Source organism: Phycodurus eques, chromosome 3 (genome assembly GCF_024500275.1).
Source record: "Phycodurus eques isolate BA_2022a chromosome 3, UOR_Pequ_1.1, whole genome shotgun sequence".
NCBI classification, from domain to species: domain Eukaryota; kingdom Metazoa; phylum Chordata; class Actinopteri; order Syngnathiformes; family Syngnathidae; genus Phycodurus; species Phycodurus eques.
In genome coordinates, this window is record NC_084527.1 from 20,367,026 (window position 1) to 20,388,716 (window position 21,691).

General features: G+C 39.8%; 1 protein-coding gene across 1 annotated transcript in view; it reads right to left on the minus strand.

Moving 5' to 3' along the window:
- mlxip (MLX interacting protein) overlaps positions 1-21,691 on the minus strand; it is a 32,939-nt gene that overhangs the window by 2,602 nt on the left and 8,646 nt on the right. Inside the window, 9 exon segments of the mRNA XM_061672435.1 lie at positions 40-144; positions 4,478-4,572; positions 4,658-4,769; positions 7,098-7,165; positions 9,066-9,396; positions 9,398-9,541; positions 13,430-13,524; positions 19,514-19,597; positions 21,164-21,374. Of these exon segments, the coding sequence (XP_061528419.1) occupies positions 40-144; positions 4,478-4,572; positions 4,658-4,769; positions 7,098-7,165; positions 9,066-9,396; positions 9,398-9,541; positions 13,430-13,524; positions 19,514-19,597; positions 21,164-21,374 (1,245 nt within the window).

Sequence of the window (21,691 nt, forward strand, 5' to 3'; positions counted from 1 at the left end):
GTGGGATAGCGGGACATGGAATTGTGACAACACCCTTACATTGGCTTGGGAGTTGAGGGTGGGCACCAGGCTGCCGAGTGTTTTGAAGCTGTGGTTTATATTTGATCGTCTTTTCTGCTCGGCGATGTGCGCTCTCCTCTGCATCTGGAAACACATACAGATATGCTACAATTAAACTGACATTAAAAGATGCTATACTCCAAACCTTCGCCCCTTAGTCGCTGTTCTATATACAGTGGGTACGGAAAGTTTTCAGACCCCCATAAATTTGTCACTCTTTGTTCTATTGTAGCCATTTGTTAAAATCATTTAAGTTCTTTTTTTTCCTCATTAATGTACACACAGCACACAGCAAAAAAACGCAATTGTTGACATTTTTGCCGATTTGTTAAAAAACAAAAAGTGAAATATCACACAGCCATAAGTATTCAGACCCTTTGCTGTGACACTCATATTTAACGCAGGTGCTGTCCATTTCTTTTGATCATCCTTGAGATGGTTCTACACCTTCATTGGAGTCCAGGTGTGTTTGATTATACTGATTGGACTTGATTAGGAAAGCCACACACCTGCCTATATAAGACCTTACAGCTCACAGTACATGTCAGCGCAAATGAGAATCATGAGGTCTAAGAACTGCCTGAAGAGCTCAGAGACAGAATTGTGGCAAGGCACAGAACTGGCCAAGGTTACAAAAACATTTCTGCTGCACTACATGTTCCCAAGAGCACAGTGGCCTACATAATCCTGACATGGAAGACGTTTGGGACGATCAGAACCCTTCCTAGAGCTGGCAGTCCGGCCAAACTGAGCAATTGGGAGAGAAGAGCCATGGTGAGAGAGGTAAAGAAGAACCCAAATATCACTGTGGCTGAGCTCCAGAGATGCAGTCGGGAGATTGGAGAAAGTTCTAGAAAGTCAACCATCACTGCAGCGCTCACCAGTCGGGGCTTTATGGCAGAGTGGCCCGACGGAAGCCTCTCCTCAGTGCAAGACACATGAAAGCCCGCATGGAGTTTGCTAAAAAAAATCTGAAGGACTCCAAGATGGTGAGAAGTAAGATTATCTTGTCTGATGAGACCAAGATAAAAATTGTTGGCCTTAATTCTAAGTGGCATGTGTGGAGAAAACCAGGCACTGCTGTTGCACCTGTCCAATACAGTCCCAACAGTGAAGCATGGTGGTGGCAGCATCATGCAGTGGGGGTGTTTTTCAGCTGCAGGGACAGGACGACTGGTTGCAATCAAAGAAAAGACGAATGCGGCCAAATACAGGGATATCCTGGACGAAAACCTTCTCCACAGTGCTCAGAACCTCAGAACCTTCAAAAAAGACAATGACCCTCAGCACACAGCTAACATACCTGAAGGAGTGGCTTCAGAACAACTCTGTGACTGTTTTTGAATGGCTCAACCAGAGCCCTGACTTAAACCCAATTGAGCATCTCTGGAAAGACCTGAAAATGGCTGCCCACCAATGTTCACCATCCAACCTGACAGAACTGGACAGGATCTGCAAGGAGGAATGGCAGAGGATCCCCCAAATCCAGGTGTAAAAAACTTGTTGCATCATCCCAAAAAGACTCATGGCTGTATTAGCTCAAAAGGGTGCTTCTACTAAATACTGAGCAAAGGGTCTGAATACTTATGGCTGTGTGATATTTCAGTTTTTCTTTTTTAATAAATCTGAAAAAATGTCAACAATTCTGTCTTTTTCTGTCAATATGGGGTGCTGTGTGTACATTAATGTGGAAAAATATGAACTTAAATTATTTTAGCAAATAGTTGAAATATAAAAAAGAGTGAAGATTTTAAGGGGGTCTGAATACTTTCCGTACCCACTGTAAATAATACGGACACAGAAAGTAGGGCAGAAGTCAATGAAACAATAGAAAGAAAGAAATAGACAAAAAAAATACAGATGCTTATAAAAAAGATGCACTAATATTGCAAGGAAAACAATGAAGCTATAAAGACAAAAAAGACAAGAATATTAGAAAAAACAAGTGTTAGAAAAATGAAAGAAAAACTATCAGGAAAAAAAACACCAAAAATATTACAACAAAAATATTAGACAATGATAAAAAAATATTAGAAAATTACAAAATGATAGATGAAAAATATTAATATTATGTTACATAATAACAAAACAATATACACTTGTACACAAACATAATACAAAGACATTATACAACATTTTGACAATATTTGAAAAATACAAAAATACTACACATGAAAAATATTAGATGAAAAATAACCACATCCTGGAAAAAACACCAAAATATTATAAAATAAATAAAATATTAATTTCTTTCAAAGAAAATACACAAATATCAGTCATTGACATTTATTCTCTATGAGTTTACTGTTGTGAATGGGAGAGGCAGAAAAACTACTCGTGTATATATAGAATAAAATAAAAATATACAAATATAGAAAATACTAAAATACACCAAAATAAAGCAATATTAGAAAACTACAAGAGAAAAAAAAACAAATAAAACATTGGACAATGATACAAAATGTTAGACTATACAAAAATGTTTTATGAAAAAAAAATACAAAAATAGATGAAAAATACTCAAATATTATACAAAACAAAAATGTTAGAAAATACAAAAATGTTATACAAAAAAAAATGAAAAATACAACTCGGAGGGCAGGGAGATCACAATACTAGAAAAAGAAAAATATTTTTAAAAATATATAAAAATGCAACCAATGTTTTAGAAAAACTACAAAACTACCAGTCATCCTTTTTTTTCCTCTGGTGGTTTGCTGTTGTGAATAGGAGAGGCAGACAAACTACTACTCTCAGATATGCGATGTACGGCATAAACGATAATTACAGTTTGAAATTATAATACTAAAAGACACAATTTTCTCAGGTTTCCTCTTCCCGAGTCACTGCTGTTCTATAAAAGTGCAACAGAGAAGGAATGTGGGGAGGAAGTCAAGAAAGAAATTTCGCTGGCTTAGTAAGTAGTAAGAGTATTCTGCAATGTCGGGACATTGGTGGGAAGTTTACACTGAATTCTTCCACTCTGATGTGTTACTCTGATACTGTCAGGGATATACAAATAGTACCAACGTGACAAGATTTCCCCAAAATGACTGTCTGTAAAAATGCTTGGTCTGGCTGGAATGGCCACTTTAACCTCAGTACAATGCACCAATAATTTTGAAAATCAGATGATGAGTTCTGGAGAAATGTATTTTTTTTGTGTTGGAAAAAAAAAATTGCTTTTTTGGTCGGTAACATTTTTGTGTGATATCGACATACCATAATTTCTCATGTATAATACACATTTTCTTCCCCCCAAAAATGTCAAAAGTCAATAGTGTACATTATAAACAGGTATAGGGGCAAAAAAAACTTTCACATATTATAAATGTATGCCGCCATCTAGTGGTTATGAAAAAGGTGTAGCCTACTCTTTCATTCCAATATGACAGGTGACTGCATGTATGTACATTTATGATCATAAGTTTACAAACCCTGGGAGAATTTGTGAAATATTGTGGGTTTTTTTTTAATATGACTGATGAATAAACAACAACCGTCATTAATTTTTTTATGGATATGTTTTGTTTAATGATAATTTTTTTTTGAAATGCTTGACTGTTTAATTTGAATCCCATTAAAATAAATTTGTGTTTCGTCTGGTGCTTCATGTTTTCTTTAAAGAATTATACCCATCTTACAAATTCTGCCCGGGTAATCAAACATATGAGCACATATGTTTTCAACATATGTTTTCTAATTTACTAAATAAAAGTAGGGCTGTGAATTTCAAAATAAGAGCAAGTAAATTAAAAAAAGGATTACGTGTTCAAATTAAGTGCTTAACCAGAATAATTATTTGAAAAAACTAACAAAATACAGATAATACTTCAGTTTTTGATCATCAGCAAAATCATGCATTGTAAAAATAAATGCACTATACATATAGGAAGAAGGGTTTTCCAGAATTTTGAGGTCAACTTTGGGGGTGCGTATTATACATGGGTGCGCATTATACACGGGAAATTAGTGCACACAAATATTAGAAAAAAATATTAAAATATCAGCAAAAAATAATACAAAATATAAGACAATGATGCAAAATAGACAAATTACAAAAATCTTACAAATAGGAATCTCGCAAATCATAACATTACATGCGCTTGTACAATCTAAAGCAAAGGCATAGTCGTAAGGCTCAAATTATCATTAGAATAAAGATAGAAAGAAAGAAGAAAATACAAAAATTGGAAAAAATATATACAAAAATAGAAAAATGCAAAATACGGTATGAATGATCACTAAAATTACAAAGAGTAATACTAACTGACTGCAACTTCATCAATGTTCATCGGTGTTAATGCATCTCATTATCTGATTGAGGGATGCCGTGTCACTATGTGAAAACACAAATGTACGTCATCCCACCTGTGCTGGGTTATTTATAAAATGATTTCACTCATGTTGTTTTTACCTGAGGAGTTGTGCTGCTGCTGATCACAGACTTAGGACTGGGAACTTGATCTAAGGCACAAGGGGAGCCTTTACCTGATCCTGGCTGGCCCTGAACTGGAGAGAGGACAAAAAAGAAGCACTGTAAGAAGTAGTATACTTTAGTGTAATTAGGCATTACTATGTTACAATAAACCCTCACCGGTACTAGAGGACTGCTCCTGGTTTCGGTGGGTGGAGGAAAATGAGTTTTCCGAGGGTACGATGCACTGAGGAGACTTCTGGGTTTGAGGTACGACAGAGAATCCACCAGCCTGACGTCCACAACAAGATAACAATTAAAGTGGGGTACACACAAAGTGTTCCCCCTGTGATTAGCGAAAATCCGCAAGTAATTAACACCCTTTTCCTCCCCAAAAAAGTTTATAATCAGAGAAAAAAAAAAAAAGATTGCAAAGATTAAATCCCTCAAATCATGGCAAAATATAAAATATGCTTCTTCTTTGTCCGCCAATATCTCTTTTTACCAGGTAGTTTTTGTTTAAAACAATTTCACTTGTTTCAAGCATGTTTTTCTTCAAAAACATTAAATAAGTTATTACTACTACAATAATTACGATACCTTATGATTTTTAGTACTGGTTAGGGGTAAGTTTAGCTTGAAATAAGAAATACCATAATTCGATTGATTAAGGTAGGATAAATACAAGCGTTTTAAGACATCAGTGAGAAGAATGAGGCCAGCTACAATTTAAAAAAATCTTGCCTCGACAAATTTTCCTGTTCTAGTCGCAGATAATTTTGCTTACATTATGTAACCTTCCATCCATCCATCCATTTTCCGAGCCGCTTCTCCTCACTAGGGTCGTGGGCACACGCTGGAGCCTATCCCAGCTGTCATCAGGCAGGAGGCGGGGTACACCCTGAACTGGTTGCCAGCCAATCGCAGAGCACATATAAATAAACAACCATTCGCACTCACATTCACACCTACGGGCAATTTAGAGTTGTCAATTAACCTACCATGCATGTTTTTGGGATGTGGGAGGAAACCGGAGTGCCCGGAGAAAATCCACGCAGGGGAGACCATGCAAACTCCACACAGGCGGGGCCGGGGATTGAATCCGGAGCTGAGAGGCAGACGCTCTAACCAGTCGTCCACCGTGCCGCCGTCAATGAACTATTTATTTCTTATCTATGAATATGAATATTAATCAGAATAACGTGTTAAGACAAGCGGTGCCACTTCCAACAAATGCTTGCAAATAGGAAATTTGGGCTTTTGTTCACCTTTAAACATTTTTCTGTCTAAAGGACAAAACACACACAAGCACTCACTGTAGTTGTCTCGCCATGCTGCACTATTTGCATATACTGGCCACTCATGCCAGATTAGCATCTGCTCCATTTGCACACTGATTGAGGAGTATCTGTAACATTTGCACAACCAACATTGTCCCAGATGATCGCACTACTCGTCACTTTAAACCGCATACACTCCTTGAAGTCTCAGCGCCCTTTGCACAGTGGTCATTGCACCGGACTACTGCAATATTAGTCATTCGAACTGCTCTAAGTGCTAGAGGACTCTGCATCTTTTTGCACAATTGTTTTTTGTCAATGTCTTTATGTCTCCAAAGTGTTCTGTAAATTGACTGTCTGTTGTACTAGAGCGGCTCCAACTACCGGAGACAAATTCCTTGTGTGTTTTGGACATACTTGGCAAATAAAGATGATTCTGATTCTGATTCTGAAGTGCATTTTTTCAGTTGTTAGCTATGGGAACACGTAATTGCTTAAAATCCGAAAAACGCTAGTTAGCTCTTAAACATGACCTGTTAAGGTGATCCCCCCCACCTTTCTTTTTAGTATGAGCACTCATTCATTCATTTTCTATACCACTTATCATCACTCAGGCGGCGGGCATGCTGGAGCCCATCCCAGCAGACTGGGCGAGAGGCGGGGTACACCCTGAACTGGTCGCCAGCCAATCGCAGGGCACATGTAAACAAACAACCATTCGCACCCACATTCACACCTACGGGGAAGTTGCAGTCTTCAATTAACCTACCACGCATGTTTTGGGGATGTGGGAGGAAACCGGAGTACCTGGAGAAAACCCACGCAGGCACGGGGCGAACATGCAAACTCCACACAGGCGAGGCCGGATTTGAAGCCGGGTCCTCAGAACTGTGATGCAGATGTGCTAACCAGTCGACCCCCTCTAGTACGAGGAATATGAAAGGTAAAGAAATAAATGGGAAACTATTTTTCATGCAGAGCTTTTTTTTTTTTCCATTGTGCAAAGTTATCAAAATGGGTCATATATAACTGACAGCATAAATTAATTTTTACATTTGTAATTAAGTACATTTCAAAGTCTAAACTTTTTCTTTTACTTGAGTACAAGAGTTGAATCAGTACTTCTATGTTTTTTTTGTTTTGTTTTTTTAAAAGAACGAGAAAGAGTAAGTACTTAAGAGTAGCCGCCTCTGCTGAAGCAAACAATTGAGTTCCATTCAACATTTGGTAAATCTGCACAATCTAATGACATTAATACACACCGTTTTGTATGAATTCTGTACCGTATTGTGTGCAGGTGGACCTAATGAAGTGTCTGGTGATAAAAACTGAAAACGTACCACACCACAATGAGTGATCAGCACACCAGGAGATGAAGTCACATCTGTTTTCATGGCTGGGATGATTCCTGAGAAAGTTAGAGATGACAGTGAGTTGTCTTCATGTTTTGGACAACCCCATAAAACATCTAAAGGCTGCTGCGTTTAAAACAAAATGTATTAAGGAATAAATAAAGTTATACGCGTTTGAATAGAGCGTGCATGTGAGAGCGGAGGGGCTGTGGCGAGTCTCTCCACGTGCCCGCGTGAGCTGCTCATCCACGAGTGAGAGTCACGTTTATCAGACATAAAAGTTACAGAAGTTGCACCAGAACCTGAGGTGCCGTAACAGCAAGAAAAAAAGGCACCACTGAATATTACCCCTGCTACCCCTCACTCATACACACAAACACAATTTTACAGTCATTCAAATTAGATTAGATTAACATGCTATCGCACTTATTTCAGAGCTACGCTTGAATGTACCACATGCCGGCTCGCACATGAACAATCAAATCAAATGTTGGATGAAAAAGCCATGTAAGTTAAGTAAGTCTTTTACATGCTAATATAGACAATGTATGATAAATTAATAGGTCATGTTAACGTTAGAAGGGATAATGCGGAGTGAGTCGGGGATTGTGAAAAGTCGACCGGCAAGGAGATGTCTGTGTAACTCGGTTGTCCACTCCAGTCCAGTTCTTCCAAATCAAAAAGTTAGCATATTGATACACTACTGGATGTGTCATGAAGTCAAATCGGAGCCCTGAGGAAATACTGATATAGCTACCGACAGTATATTAGCCTGGTTGCTAACTATTTAAACGTAATAAACAAAGCCACTCACTGCTTTGTACATATTTATGGAACATAGGAAAATCATTGATCCTAGCCTCATATGTTGACCAGAGTTTTGATTTAAGGTTAAGGTCCATTTACCCCTCTAGCTTGCAGTTAGCAAACTAACGATGGCTACACCCCGAAAATGCGTCTTCCCTGGATGTCTCAATTTACAGAACAGCTCGGTGATGTTTTTTTTTCAGCGATGGATAGTTTTGTAAACTTTCACCAGAGACAACATGGCTTCGTGGGTAACTTGATACTAGTGAATGGGCCAGTGGCAACTTTCTAACTACTTTGGCTTCCACCTACCGTGCCCGTCGTCAGTTGCCGTGTTCGGGTGTGACATTATGTCACAAACAACGACAGTAAGTTGACTTGTGTGCTTATTTTTATGATTATAGTCCACAATAACCATTCCATTTTGAAGTTGAGCCTACTAACGTGATTTTACATTGTTTAAGGTATCACCCCCTCAGTATGTTCGATTCCTTTTGGCGCATCCATTCGACACATCCACAGTGTCTGAGAGCTGAGTGGTGGGCCTTATTATACAATTTTTGATACCTGATTTTATATACTTAGTGTTTTTTTAATTCATTCAAATTTGGCAGGCTTGTTAACATGACTCTTCTCTGTGGTGTGTCGAATTTACATGCCATTTTTTGGGCCTGCTTAGTGCCACTTTAAAACACAAAGGTAACTCGTTTGCTTTGACAGAGGACTAAGGAAATCAGAATGTAGTCCAATCTGACTAAAAAGCTGAGGATTTCAAAACGGAATTTATATTTAAAAAGTGGTTTAATGCCTTGTAACTTCCGTTCCATCTTTGTGTCATCATTGGACAGTTAATTATCTGGCCAGCTGTGATTTAACTTAATTGAATTTTAACTCAATCGATGTGCAATTTTCTTTTTAGGAAAATGGTTTGGTAAATTCAGTGCCCCCCTTTTAACTTTGAGCACCTGCCCCTCCAAAGGTCTCTGCATGGCCCTGGTTCTGAAACTGATTCCCATGGCATTTAGGGGTTCACATTATTTTAGTTTATTTGGCATTCGAATTAAAATTTACTGTTGTTGTGAAAACTCTCTCCCCGGACCCAAAAAGTTTGAGAATCCCTGGTTTAAAAAGTTAACTTTGCATCCAGACCTGTGATGAAGAGCTGCTGGGGAGCAACCGGGTTGGCCGGGGTAATCTTCTTCAAATCTCGTTTTTTGTTGCCGTTGGCTGGCTGGAGGTGTCGAGGGCGGGCGAAGGTGTGAGGAGGCGGCGACTGGGGTGCAGGCGTGGCAAGCAGCGGAACTAAGGACGGTAACTGGGGTGGCGGCGGCGGGGGATGTGTGCACGTGGAACCAGCAGCCACCGCGGAGGAGGGCGACATCGCGGCGTTCTCACCCAAAGCTGTCACGGGCTCCAAGGAGGAGGGGTCCATGGTTGCCACCGCCGCCGGGTGGCACTCAGACACCAGGGAATCGCGGGAAGGAGACGGTGCCGTGGTTGCCGAGCGCCGCCTGCCGCGGATAAGGAGGCAAGTAGTTGTCCACAATGGCAGCAGCACTAGTCCCACTGGTTATGGGAGAAGGGACGTGGCTGTCTGCGGGCTGCATGGATGACATTAACTGGCCCTGGTGGCAAAACACACGCAGTGGTACCTTGATTTACGAGTTTCATTCATGACTACGTTTGTACCTCAATTTACTCGTTCATTGGTGCCTTAAGATAAGAGTTTAATTTGCTCCATCACCCACGTTCGTAACTCAAAACACTATCTCAAATCATCTTTCCCCATTGTAATTAATGGCAATGAGCCTCCAGCCTCCCCCCCAAAAAACTTTTTTTTTTTTTTTTTTTTTTTTTTTTAAATAAGAAAAATAGCACAAAATAATATTGTACCTCATAAAAACATACAGTAATGAAATAATTAAATATATTTTCAATGGACATAGTGCTGCTCCTTCTGGTGTGTGCGCCTTGGGCAGTACAATATCAACACACAAAGAGGAGTTTCATAACTGACTCAGTAAGCTACAGTAGTATCAAGTCATTTTTCGCAAAGGATAAATAATATATTCATGCATTCATTTTCCATCCATCCATCCATCTATTTTCTGAGCCGCTTCTCCTCACTAGGGTCGCGGGCGTGCTGGAGCCTATCCCAGCTGTCATCGGGCAGGAGGCGGGGTACACCCTGAACTGGTTGCCAGCCAATCGCAGCATTCATTTTCCGTACCGCTTATCCTCACTAGGGTCACAGGCATTCTGGAGCCTATCCCAGTCATCTTTGGGCGGAGAGGCGGGGTACACCCTGAACTGGTCACCAGACAATCGCAGGGCACATAAACTTACAAACCTTTGCACTCACATTCACACCTACAGGCAATTTAGAGTCTTCAATTAACCTACCATGCATGTTTTTGGGATGTGGGAGGAAACCGGGGTACCCGGAGAAAACCCACGCAGGCACGGGGAGACCATGCAAGCTCCACAAAGGGGAAGCCAGATTTGAACCCGGGTCCTCAGAACTGAGAGGTTGATGTGCTAACCAGTCTTCCACCGTGCGGCCATAAAGAATATATGCCTGTGAGTATTGCAATAATGTCTTTCAACATGTGTTGCTCCACCGTTGGTGTTCAAATATCTGTTGCTTAAAGCGTTTTTACACCTCAACAACGATGCTAATTGTTAAACCTTTTATGACTTGTTTTTCCAGTTTTATGACTTTTTTTCCGTTTGTTGTTAGCATTAAGCTAAACTGACTAAGGCAAAGCTACAGCATGTGGTTGTTTTCGACACACATAATTCTTTTTATGTTTAGTTTGACAGCAAACATCAGATGGGATTGGCAATAAACAGCATGGAGACCCTTTCCCGAAGAACTGTTTACTAGCTGCCAAACTCCTGGTTGTTAGTTGAGTTCACTTTCACCATACAGCATTCGCATCTCAAATTTTTGCTCGAGTCAAAGCAAAGTAAACCAATCTGACAAACAACTTGTAATAATAATAAAACAAAAAAAAAAAATAAACAACTCAGAAGTTGGTCACTTGTACCTTAAGGCACAACTGTTTGTTTGTTTGTTTTTTAACTTTACCTAGGTGGTGGTGTATTTGAAGCTACTGGTACCTCAAATTTTGGCTTATAACAACACACAAAGCATAAAAGCAAAGAATCAACCAAGACTCGTAATTCAGAAAACTCTGAAGTTGGGTCACTTGTAAGTCAAGACTCCTTTACTCTCTGAGCTTTCGCTTATTACCTCTGCCAGGGAGGTTTATCTGTGCAAAGTTGTTTGTGTGCATTATACTGTAAACCATGATCATCTTAAGCCTATGCACACTAGGCCATTCAAACCATGCTTAATCCACTTAGCACTTCTGTGAGTACTCTGACATGTATTCAAGATCGGTAGACTTCCCCTCGAAGTGGGCTATGGCTAGCGCTGGGCGGTATGGCCCAAATGTGATATCACAATTTTTTGCCTCATGTCAATATTCAATATGACTTGAAATGTATTGTATTAAAGTATATAAATGTAGAAAATTGAACCAGAGCAAAGTGATCTACATCATAAACCATGAACATTTATTCAACAAATATAAACATTACAACGAAATACACTATATTTCCAATAATATTCGCTCACCTGCCTTGACTCAGATATGATTTTAAGTGATATTCTAAATTCATATGGTTTAATATAATGTTGGTCTACCCTTTGCAGCTGTAACAACTTCAACTCTTATGGGAGGCGTTCAACTAGGTTTAGGAGTGACTTCATGGGAATTTTTGCCCATTCTTCCAGGAGTATATTTGTGAGGTCACACACTGATGTTGGACGAGAAGGCCCCGCTCGCTGTCCACTCGAAATCAACCCAAAGGCATTCTATCGGGTTGAGGGCAGGAGTTTATAGAGCTTGCTTAGGTTAGGTAATCCCCAAAGTGTTTGACTGTCCAAAATCTCTTGGTAAGCATTCAGAGTTCCTTTCACTGGAGCTCATATTAATATTATGGACATTTCCAACTTTGTGGGAACAGTTTGGAGATGGCCCCTTCCTGTTCCAACATGACTGTGTATCTGTGTGTAAATCAAGGTTCATAAAGACATGGATGAGGGAGTTTGATGTGGATGAACTTGACTGGCTTCCACAATCCTGCACAACACTTCTACAAATCCTCTACAACACTTTTGGATGAATGAGAGCGGAGACTGAGAGCCAGGCCTTCTCGTCCAACATGAGTGTGTAAACTCACAAATACGCTTCTGGAAAAATGGTCATGAATTCCCATAAACCTTGTGGTAAACCTTCCCAGAAGAGTTGAAGCTGTTATAACGGCAGAGGGTGGACAGAGGTCATATGAAACCCTATGAATTAAGAATGGGATTTCACCTAAATTCATATCGGAGTCAAGGCAGGTGGATGAATACTTTTAGCAACGTACTTTTAGCAATATAGTGTAATTTCTCCATACAATTACTTAAAAATATAACCTCATAATATAAGAAGCCAATACAGCAACTTGACTTGATTCTCTGAATCCATCAGAATAAAGTACCTTTAAATCCTTGCCAATCATCTCGCACATAATTTTCAGCTCCTAGTCTTTAAGGTAGTGAACAATGACACTCAAATACAGTTGCATTGTGCGACTAGTACCCCAGAGGTCGGAGGAAAGTGTTTTAAAACCGACACACTTGCCAGAACTTTCTCCTTGGCATTATTGTGAAGTTTAGGCAATATTTCTTACTGGGGAACTCATATCTGGGATCCAAAGTTTTCATCAGGTTTCTGAATCCATCTTTTTCCACTGAATCATGTCTTTGACGAAACAGAATGAGATTGCTGATTTTACCTCTCTCAATTTGGTGCTCATCCTCTCAAAACGAGAGGAGTTGAACATAGATCCTGTTAGTGTAGTTTGTTTTGGTGCGGTTACAGGAACGACACAGGGAGTTTCGGCGCTTCTTCAGCGATATATCGCCCAGCACTAGCTATGACCCGCACGATTTATCATGCACACATTCAACTGCTGTAATGTCATAGTTTCATGGCAGTTACTCATGATAACTGGCACCTCGAACAATATAATAATACAGAAGAAAGAGAGAAATAGCTAGAAATAATCCACAGTCCAAACAATCCACAGAACACTGTCACATGCATGCGCGTAATCCACTATCATAGAATTATCGAACACTCCTGTAGCCAGTTATTCATATTAACCGCCACCTTGCACGATAGATATAAATCTCGGTCATATTTCGAGTACGCCCTTAACGTTCACATTTAAAGACGGAGACGCTTATTTCTATCTCTACATTTCAAGGGATGTGGTTGAGCAGACTGGTCGTGTGCCATCATTCAGTTTAGTAAAATTACTATGTTACGTGGATTCGTGTCACTACTTGTAAAGGACAGAACAGGAGGCAAGAAGATGGTGGGTGAGGGGGGACAAAGTCTTACACTTCCCGTCTGAGGTGGTGGTGTGTTAAAGTCGCTGCGCTCCGTTTTTACCTGCGACGGAGAGCTGCTGCTGGGCAGTGGGGTGACTGATGGCGCAGTGGGGGAAACGGGAAGGAAGACGGGCAGACGGAGGCTGTGAAATAAGTCTGAAAACAAGAGTCTCTATGTTAGCAAGTGGTTAGTAAAATTAAATCAAATTAAATAAAAAGACTTAATAAATCATCATCATCTACTCTCTGGGTTACTAGGTTAAGGAAACTAGTGCGCCATTCCTAAGTGTGCACAATTAGTGTGTGTTTATGAGGGAGTGTGCAGAATTCAGTCCATTCTATTCCTTCAATAGCACCACATCCCTGGACAGCAAAAGTCACATTTTCCAAAGGAACACTCGCCTTATACATTAACCCCCTCAATTGTTTTGTTACACAAATGTGACCCACTGCACATTTAACCATAAAAAAAAAAAAAAACTACAACTACCTTTTATCCATAAAAGTAGAATTTATGAATATTGAAAAGTGTATTGATTGTCCTCATGATGCGGGTCGAATTGATCAGTTTTAAAATTTGAAAGAAAGAAAGAAAAAGAAAGAAAGTAAGAAAGAGAGAAAAAAAGAAGAAAGACAAAAAAAGAACAAAGAAAGATAAAAAAGGATTCAAATTTGTTGGCCTTCTTTTTTTTCTTGTCCTATCCTTTGATATTTGTGGAATCATAACCAAATAACCAATTCAGGAGTTTTTGTGCTCTCTGGAACATTCCCAAAATGCCACAAGATGGTGTCAAGGATGTATGTTGAAGTGATGCATCTTGACTGAGATCCTTGTATGGTTGACAGTGAAAATTGCGACGGGTTTTTGCCAAATGTGGATCTACTACAGTACATGCGCACTTCTGGTGCTTTTTTTTTTTTTTTTTTTTTTTTTTAATTCAAGTAATCTGGAAGTCATTTATTTTTTAGGGTAATGTAAAATGAGTTACAAATTAAATTTAAGTGTTTTGGGATCATAGTTTGCGCTAAACTATTAATATAGGCAATTACAGGCCTTTTTAAGGGGGGCATAAATTGTGTTGTTTTTTTGTTTTTTTTCGCTATTTGCAGCAGGATACGTGTGTGTGTGTGTGTGTGTGTGTATATAGGAGGCCTGGCGTATGTCAAGTGGACCCTAAAGTAATTAGCAGGTCCCCTCGAAATCTTGTTTTACAGTCATCTAATAGTCCTTTTCTTCACTTAAACTGACAGAGCAACCAAAAGGTGGGGAGATCCTCTCCCCAATAGGAACAATTGCCGGGACACGGGTGCCACCCACTGGAATGTAAGAGTTACTGCAATGTGGACTTCCATTCAGGGTTTTCTTTAACTGAAGATAAAATGTCTGTTTTGATAGTTGACGAACTCTGCAGAAATATTCCAAATGTATGCCTTGATGTCTGTGTCAGTGTGTCAACTTTACAGGTGAAGCTGTGAGATTTTGAGACGGTTTGTCTTGATTTGAAGCCAAACAGCATGAAGTGTTGCATTGAACCATAAGCAATTGATTTGCCAAGACTAAAGTTTACACAATCATTCTATATGCTTGATCTATGTGTAAGAGTACACATTTGGAAGTGTTTTAGATTAATATATGATTTTTAAACTCATTCTATGAGTCAAAATTGTAGACTTCATTCAACCTGATGGGTGTAGTCTTCCTCCAGCTTCTCCGTTCCGTCCCTTAGACACGACCCCTGGATATTTAACCTTTGGCTCCCGCCTCTTTTGTCTCTTGCCTCTGGTGCCTGGCTCCCTCTCTAGGTGACCTCGGCACGGCTCGGCCATTCCAGATACCAGATACACTCCCAGCCAAACATGACTTATCTGAACTTGCTCGCGGATCCCGAAAACAGGCAGGAAGAGAGACGGTCATATTCTCCCTACGAAGTGTGACGAACAACTTCCGTTTTTCTTCTCCAGCCTGATTTTGTTGTATTTTTCTGCAAACCTTTTCTTCTTCAACCAAACCTGCTTTGTTTTCCTCCTGAGATGCGTGGAGAAAAGACCATGCCCAAAGACCAACGAACCTACGGTCGTGAGTACCACAACAAGCATTGCTCGGATGTACAATATTAATGCCTATACATTTGGGAAAATACTTAGCTTCACACAAAATACCACCTTTGCCTTCTATCGCTCTGACTCAACGCATTAAATGCTCACATTTTCAACTTTAGCCCCACATCACACAATGTCCTATTTCCCTTTTCGTTTATCCTTAGTGTTATTTTCTCTCTGTAGTTAGACCCCTCTGCGTGTTTCCCTATAGATCCCTCGTAGATTCCGTTAAATATTCTATAAAATTCAACTCCATCTAGCTATCTTCAGGGCAGGAGGCGGTGTACACCCTGAACTGGTTGCCAGCCAATCGCAGGGCACACATAAACAAACAACCATTTGACACTCACATTCACACCTAAGGACAATTTACAGTCGTCAATTAACCTACCCTCCATGTTTTTGGGATGTGGGAGGAAACGGCAGTGCCCGGAGAAAATCCACCCAGGCATGGGGAGAACATGCAAACTCCACACAGGCGGGACCGGGGATTGAACACCGGTCCTCAGAACTGTGAGGGAGACCCTCTAATCAATCAATCTATCTATCTATCTCTATATATATATATATATATATATATATAAAAGTAACGCCCTATTTTAAAATACTTATAATTTATTCATATGTTGTAATATTTTTCTCAATTTTTTTGGGGTATGTTCCATGATTAAAGGAGCAAGTCTATTCTACCAAACCAACGACTTTCGAAGAACTTGAAGGGCGAATAAGAAAAGTTATGTCTTCCATACCACAAGAGTTCCTTGTAAAATCAGTTAATGCGGTTCCCAGGCGGCTTGAGAAACTGGTGGCTAATGCTGGCGCCCATATCGAATTTGAAATAAAACTCCATGCAATACACTTTATTCTCATGTTCATTTCTTGTAAGAATTGTAGTTCAGAAATAAATTACAAGTACTTAAAAATTGGGAGTTACTTTTCAATCAACCGGTATATACACACTAGGCTTTACACAATCAGGATTTTTGGGGCCGATCATCAGGATTTTTGGGGCCGATCAGCAAGTTTAAAAAAACAATAACCGATCACCGATCCGATCACATGATGGAGGAATGTGTCTATTTAAATGACCTGTTCATTTACTGTATATAATTGTGTATTTAATTGATCAAAAAATTATATTTACAATAAATAATGTATCTTTGTTCCTCTATTTATGCCAGTGAGGCATAGTGACAGACAGAACAAATTAATGGTCTTCTATTAGATGGCAGGAACGAAATACAGTAATTAACGTATCCACGTTTTGTGACATTTTTGTTTGTTGGTGTGCCGTGAGGTTTTTCAATTGGAAAATATGTTACTTGGCTCAATAAAGGTTGGAAATCATTGATCTAGTCAGATTGTGTATTCTAATCAGTCAGGTCAAACCAACATTACAACATGACAGAAATAATGGGTGCTAACTTACTGTAATTAAATTACTTTATTTTTAATTAAATTACTTCACCCACACCCGAAACTTTAGAGCATGAATTGACAGAACGGCGGCTTGTTTATGTACAACCTTCGTGCTACCACTAGCTTGCTAGGCTACATAACGTTCTGTTGCCTGCTTGCGAGCCGTATTGTATTAAAAGTACGGGAACATACCTCAAGCAAGCCTTAAACGAACGTCCTCTCCTCTCCTGAGCACTGGTGACCACCAACACACGTTTTCCCCCATTTTGTTCTAACAAACACACGGCGCGATCCATTATTGTTGTCGTCGCCATGGTAACGAGTGTATCCGGTTGCGTTTGAGTTGACAAGATGAAGCCTAGTGATCGGAAAAAACGGGATGCGGTGGTATCGGAAGATTTTTATTGCAGTACTCTGACATAGTGCAATCGTGAAAGCGCAAATTGTCTTATAGTCTGATCCGGGCACGACGTGTTGTCTGATTCAGACGTGTTGTCTGTTCTACACCGCCGACATGTTTTTTTGTTTGTTTGTTTTTAAATAACTTTATTGGCCATCAGATATTTACAGGACTACACCAAAAGACACGCGACAAGGCTAAAAATAAACTAGCTTTTTGATTGAAATATACTGTGCACGATGGCGACGCGGAGTAAATGTCTTTTGCGGAGCCGATCAATGACGTCATTGATCGGATCGGCGAATTATGACATTATGACATATAATTATGAATTATGACATATATATATATATATATATATATATATACATACATATATATATATACATACATACATACATATATATATACACACATACATATATATACATATATATATATATATATATATATATATATATACATACACACATATATATATACACACACATATATATACACACATATATATACACACATATACACACACACACACACACACACACACACACACAGGCGGCATGGTGGTGACTGGTTAGAGCGTCTGCCTCACAGTTCTGAGGAGCGGGGTTCAATCCCCGGTCCCACCTGTGTGGAGTTTGCATGTTCTCCTAATGCCTGCGTGGGTTTTCTCCGGGCACTGCGGTTTCCTCCCACATCCCAAAATGCAGCATGGTAGCTTAATTGACAACTCTAAATTGCCCGTAGGTGTGAATGTGAGTGCGAATGGTTGTTTGTTTGTATGTGCCTTGCGATTGGCTGGCAACCAATTCAGGGTGTACCTCGCTCCTGCCCGATGATAGCTGGGATAGGCTCCAGCACGCCCGCGACCCTAGTGAGAAGAAGCGGCTCAGAAAATGGATGTATGGATATATATACACACACACACAGAGCGTACGGAAAGTATTCAGACCCCTTTAAATTTTCACTCTTTGTTATATTGCAGCTATTTGCTAAGATCATTTAAGTTCAGTTTTTTCCCGCAATGTACACACAGCACCCCAATGTTGACAGAAAAAACAGAATTGTTGAAATTTTTGCAGATTTCTTCGAAAAGAAAAATTGAAAAATCGCACAGCCATAAGTATTCAGATCCTTTGTTGCTGTGACACTCATATATTTATTTAACTTGGGTGCTGTCCATTTCTTCTGATCATCCTTGAGATGGTTCTAAGCCACTCCGAAGGAGTGGCTTCAGAACAATTCCGTGACTGTTCTCGAATGGCGCAGCCATAGCCCTGACTTAAACCCAACTGAGCATCTCTGTAGAGACCTGAAAATGGCTGCCCACCAAGATTCACCATCCAACCTGACAGAACTAGAGAGGATCTGCGAGGAGGAATGGCAGAGGATCCCCAAATCCAGGTGTGAAAAACTTGTTGCATCATTCCCAAAACGACTCATGGCTGTATTAGCTCAAATGGGTGCTTCAACTAAATACTGAACAAAGGTTCTGAATACTTATGGCTGTGTGATAGTTCAGTTTTTCTTTTTTAATAAATCTCCAAAATTTTCAGCAATTACGTTTTTTTCTGTCAATATGGAGTGCTGTGTGTACATTAATGTGGAAAAAAATGAACTTAAATGATTTTAGCAAATGGCTGCAATATAACAAAGAGAAAAACATTTAAGGGGGTCTGAATACTCTCCGTACCCACTGTATGCATGTATGTATGTGTGTGTGTGTGTGTGTGTATAATTAATTGAAGCTTTAAACCCTACTTGAAAATCCAAAATGAGGATTGAAACCCTAACTTGAAACCCTAACCCTGGCTTCATACCATACTTTGAAATCCTAACCTAGTCTTGAAACCCTAACCCAGAGTTGACACCATCATTTGAAACCCTATAACCTTATCTTGAAACTCTACTGTGAAACCCTAACCCTGTTTTAAAATCTTAATTTGATAGTCTAACTATTGTTTGATACCCTAAACCCAGGTTTGTAACCCGACCCAGATTTGAAACTCGAATGTGAAAGCCTGAAACCCAAAATGAAAACCTTATAATCTTACCTTGAACCCCTGTGTTAAAACCCTAATCCTGGTTTGAAGGTTTGAAAGCCTGACCGTACCCCCAGCTGGAAACACTACTTTAAAAACTGTCATCCTTCAATTTGAGACTTTATTGAAAACGTTACAAGGGTGTGACAGGATTCCCCTTAAAAATAAGACATCAGCAAACTACCTTGTAGTGGATCAAAAGAGAAGTCCAGGTTGGGCTGTAACTGCATGAGTCCTGGTTGGATCATGTCTGCATTCGCCGCATGAGCTGTGGAAGGCAAACAAGCATTTGGTTAAATACTGTCATGTTGTCCCCATAGCCAAGGTCTTTACACCCTCATTTGAAACCCTAACTTAAAATGCTAAACCCGGTTTGAACGCCTAACACTGGTTGAAACCCTATTATAAAACCTTGACCATGGCAAAAAACAGGTTTGAAATCCTGTTTGAAACAGTAACCTTAGCTTGAAACCCAACTTTAAAACCCTAACCCAAACTTGGAACTATAATTTGACACCCTAACTTGAAACCCAAACAGTGGCTTGAAATCCTAATTTCAAACCTAGGTTGAATTAGTCCTTTTAAACCTTAATCTTGTTTTAAAACCTCACACCGGGTTTGAAACACTAGTTTGAAACAACAATGACATTGGTTTTAGCCCCCAATTTGAAACCCAAACCTCTTCTTGTAAAGTTTATTTGAAACCCGACTTTGGATCTCTAGTCCAGACTTTAAACCCTAACACAAGCTTGAAACCCCATTTTAAACCTTATAACCTTGGCTTGAATCCCTCCTTTGAAACATTAACCCTGTCTAAAACCAGCAGCCTTGAAACCCTAACTTGAAACCTTAACCCTAGTTTGGAATCCTACTTTGAAACACAAAACCAGGCTTCAAACCCTAACTTGAAATCCTAACCCTAGCTTGAAACATGAATTTGAAGCTATAACGGTAGCTTGAAGAAACACTACTTTACAACACAAACCCTTGATTTAGCCCTTGAAAACCCTAAAAAAAAAAAAATCTTGAAACCCCAACCTGAAACCTTAAACCTACTTTGAAACGCTCACCGTAGCTTTAAAGCCGAATGTGAAACCCTAACCCTGGCTGGAAAACCCAATTTGAAACTTTGAAATCCTAACCCTGGATTGAAACATGAATTTCAAGCCGCAACCCTCGCTTGAAACCCTACTTTAAAAACCTGACAATTATTTGGGACCTTAAACCAGGCTTGAAACCCTAACCTGAAACGTTTACCCTAGTTTAAAACCCTAACCCGAGCTTTAAACCCTACTTTGAGAACTCTAACCCAGGCTTGAAACCCTAACCTTGGCTGGAAAACCCAATTTGAAACATTAATTTGACACACCTGTAATCTTTCTTTGAAACCCTAACCCTGGCTTAAAACATGAATTTAAAGCCATAACCATGGCTTGAAACCATACTTTATAACACTAATCCTGTCTTGAAAACCTAATTTAAAACCCTGACTATTGATTGAAACCCCAAACCAGGCTTAAAACCCATCCTGAAACCTAAACCTTACTTTGAAACCCTAAATGTAGCTTTAAATCCTAACCCTGGCTCTAAAACCCAATAATCTTTTGTTAAAACCCCAACACCGGCTTGCAACTTAAATTTAAAACCGTAACCCTGGCTTAAACCCCTAATCAAAAACCCTGACTATTATTTGAAACCGTAAACTAGACATAAAGCCCTACTCTGAAAACCTAACCCTGGTTTGAAAACATAATTTGACAGCCTAACCCTTATTGTAGGGATTTAGCCTGGTTTGAAATAATAAAATAAACTACAATAAAGTGGCCTTCCTCACCAATGTCCCTGGGGTTGGGCCAGGCGGTGGTCTGGTGTGAGACCAAGGTGGAGAAGAGCGTGTCGGACACCTCAGACATTAGCACCTCCATGTCAAAGAGACTCTCCAGCTCCATGGGTACCGGGGCCTGGCTCTCTTCATCCTGACAAAAGCAAGCACGGAGCATGTCTGGAGAGACTTCCCCAAACAGCGCTAACTGCTCCTTGGGCCCCTTTAGGTGTTACAAATGCAAGCACCAAGTCGGTTAATCACACAAGCATGCGGCTTCAGCGCAGCCAAAAAGTTGGGGTGGACAATTACACAATCACATGTACACACGCACGCACACGGACACACAAAACACCAATTGTGTGCCTTCCTGCTAGAAAGCATCATCACAGCTCAATTCAAATGAAGGTTGAGCGGAATATTGTACTTTGATTTCTACATGTATTGATCAAAACCAATCTTCACCCTTGTTTGAAACCCTAACCCAGACTTGAAACTCTAATTTGAAACCCTAAATTAAAACTTCTAGACTTGAAAACC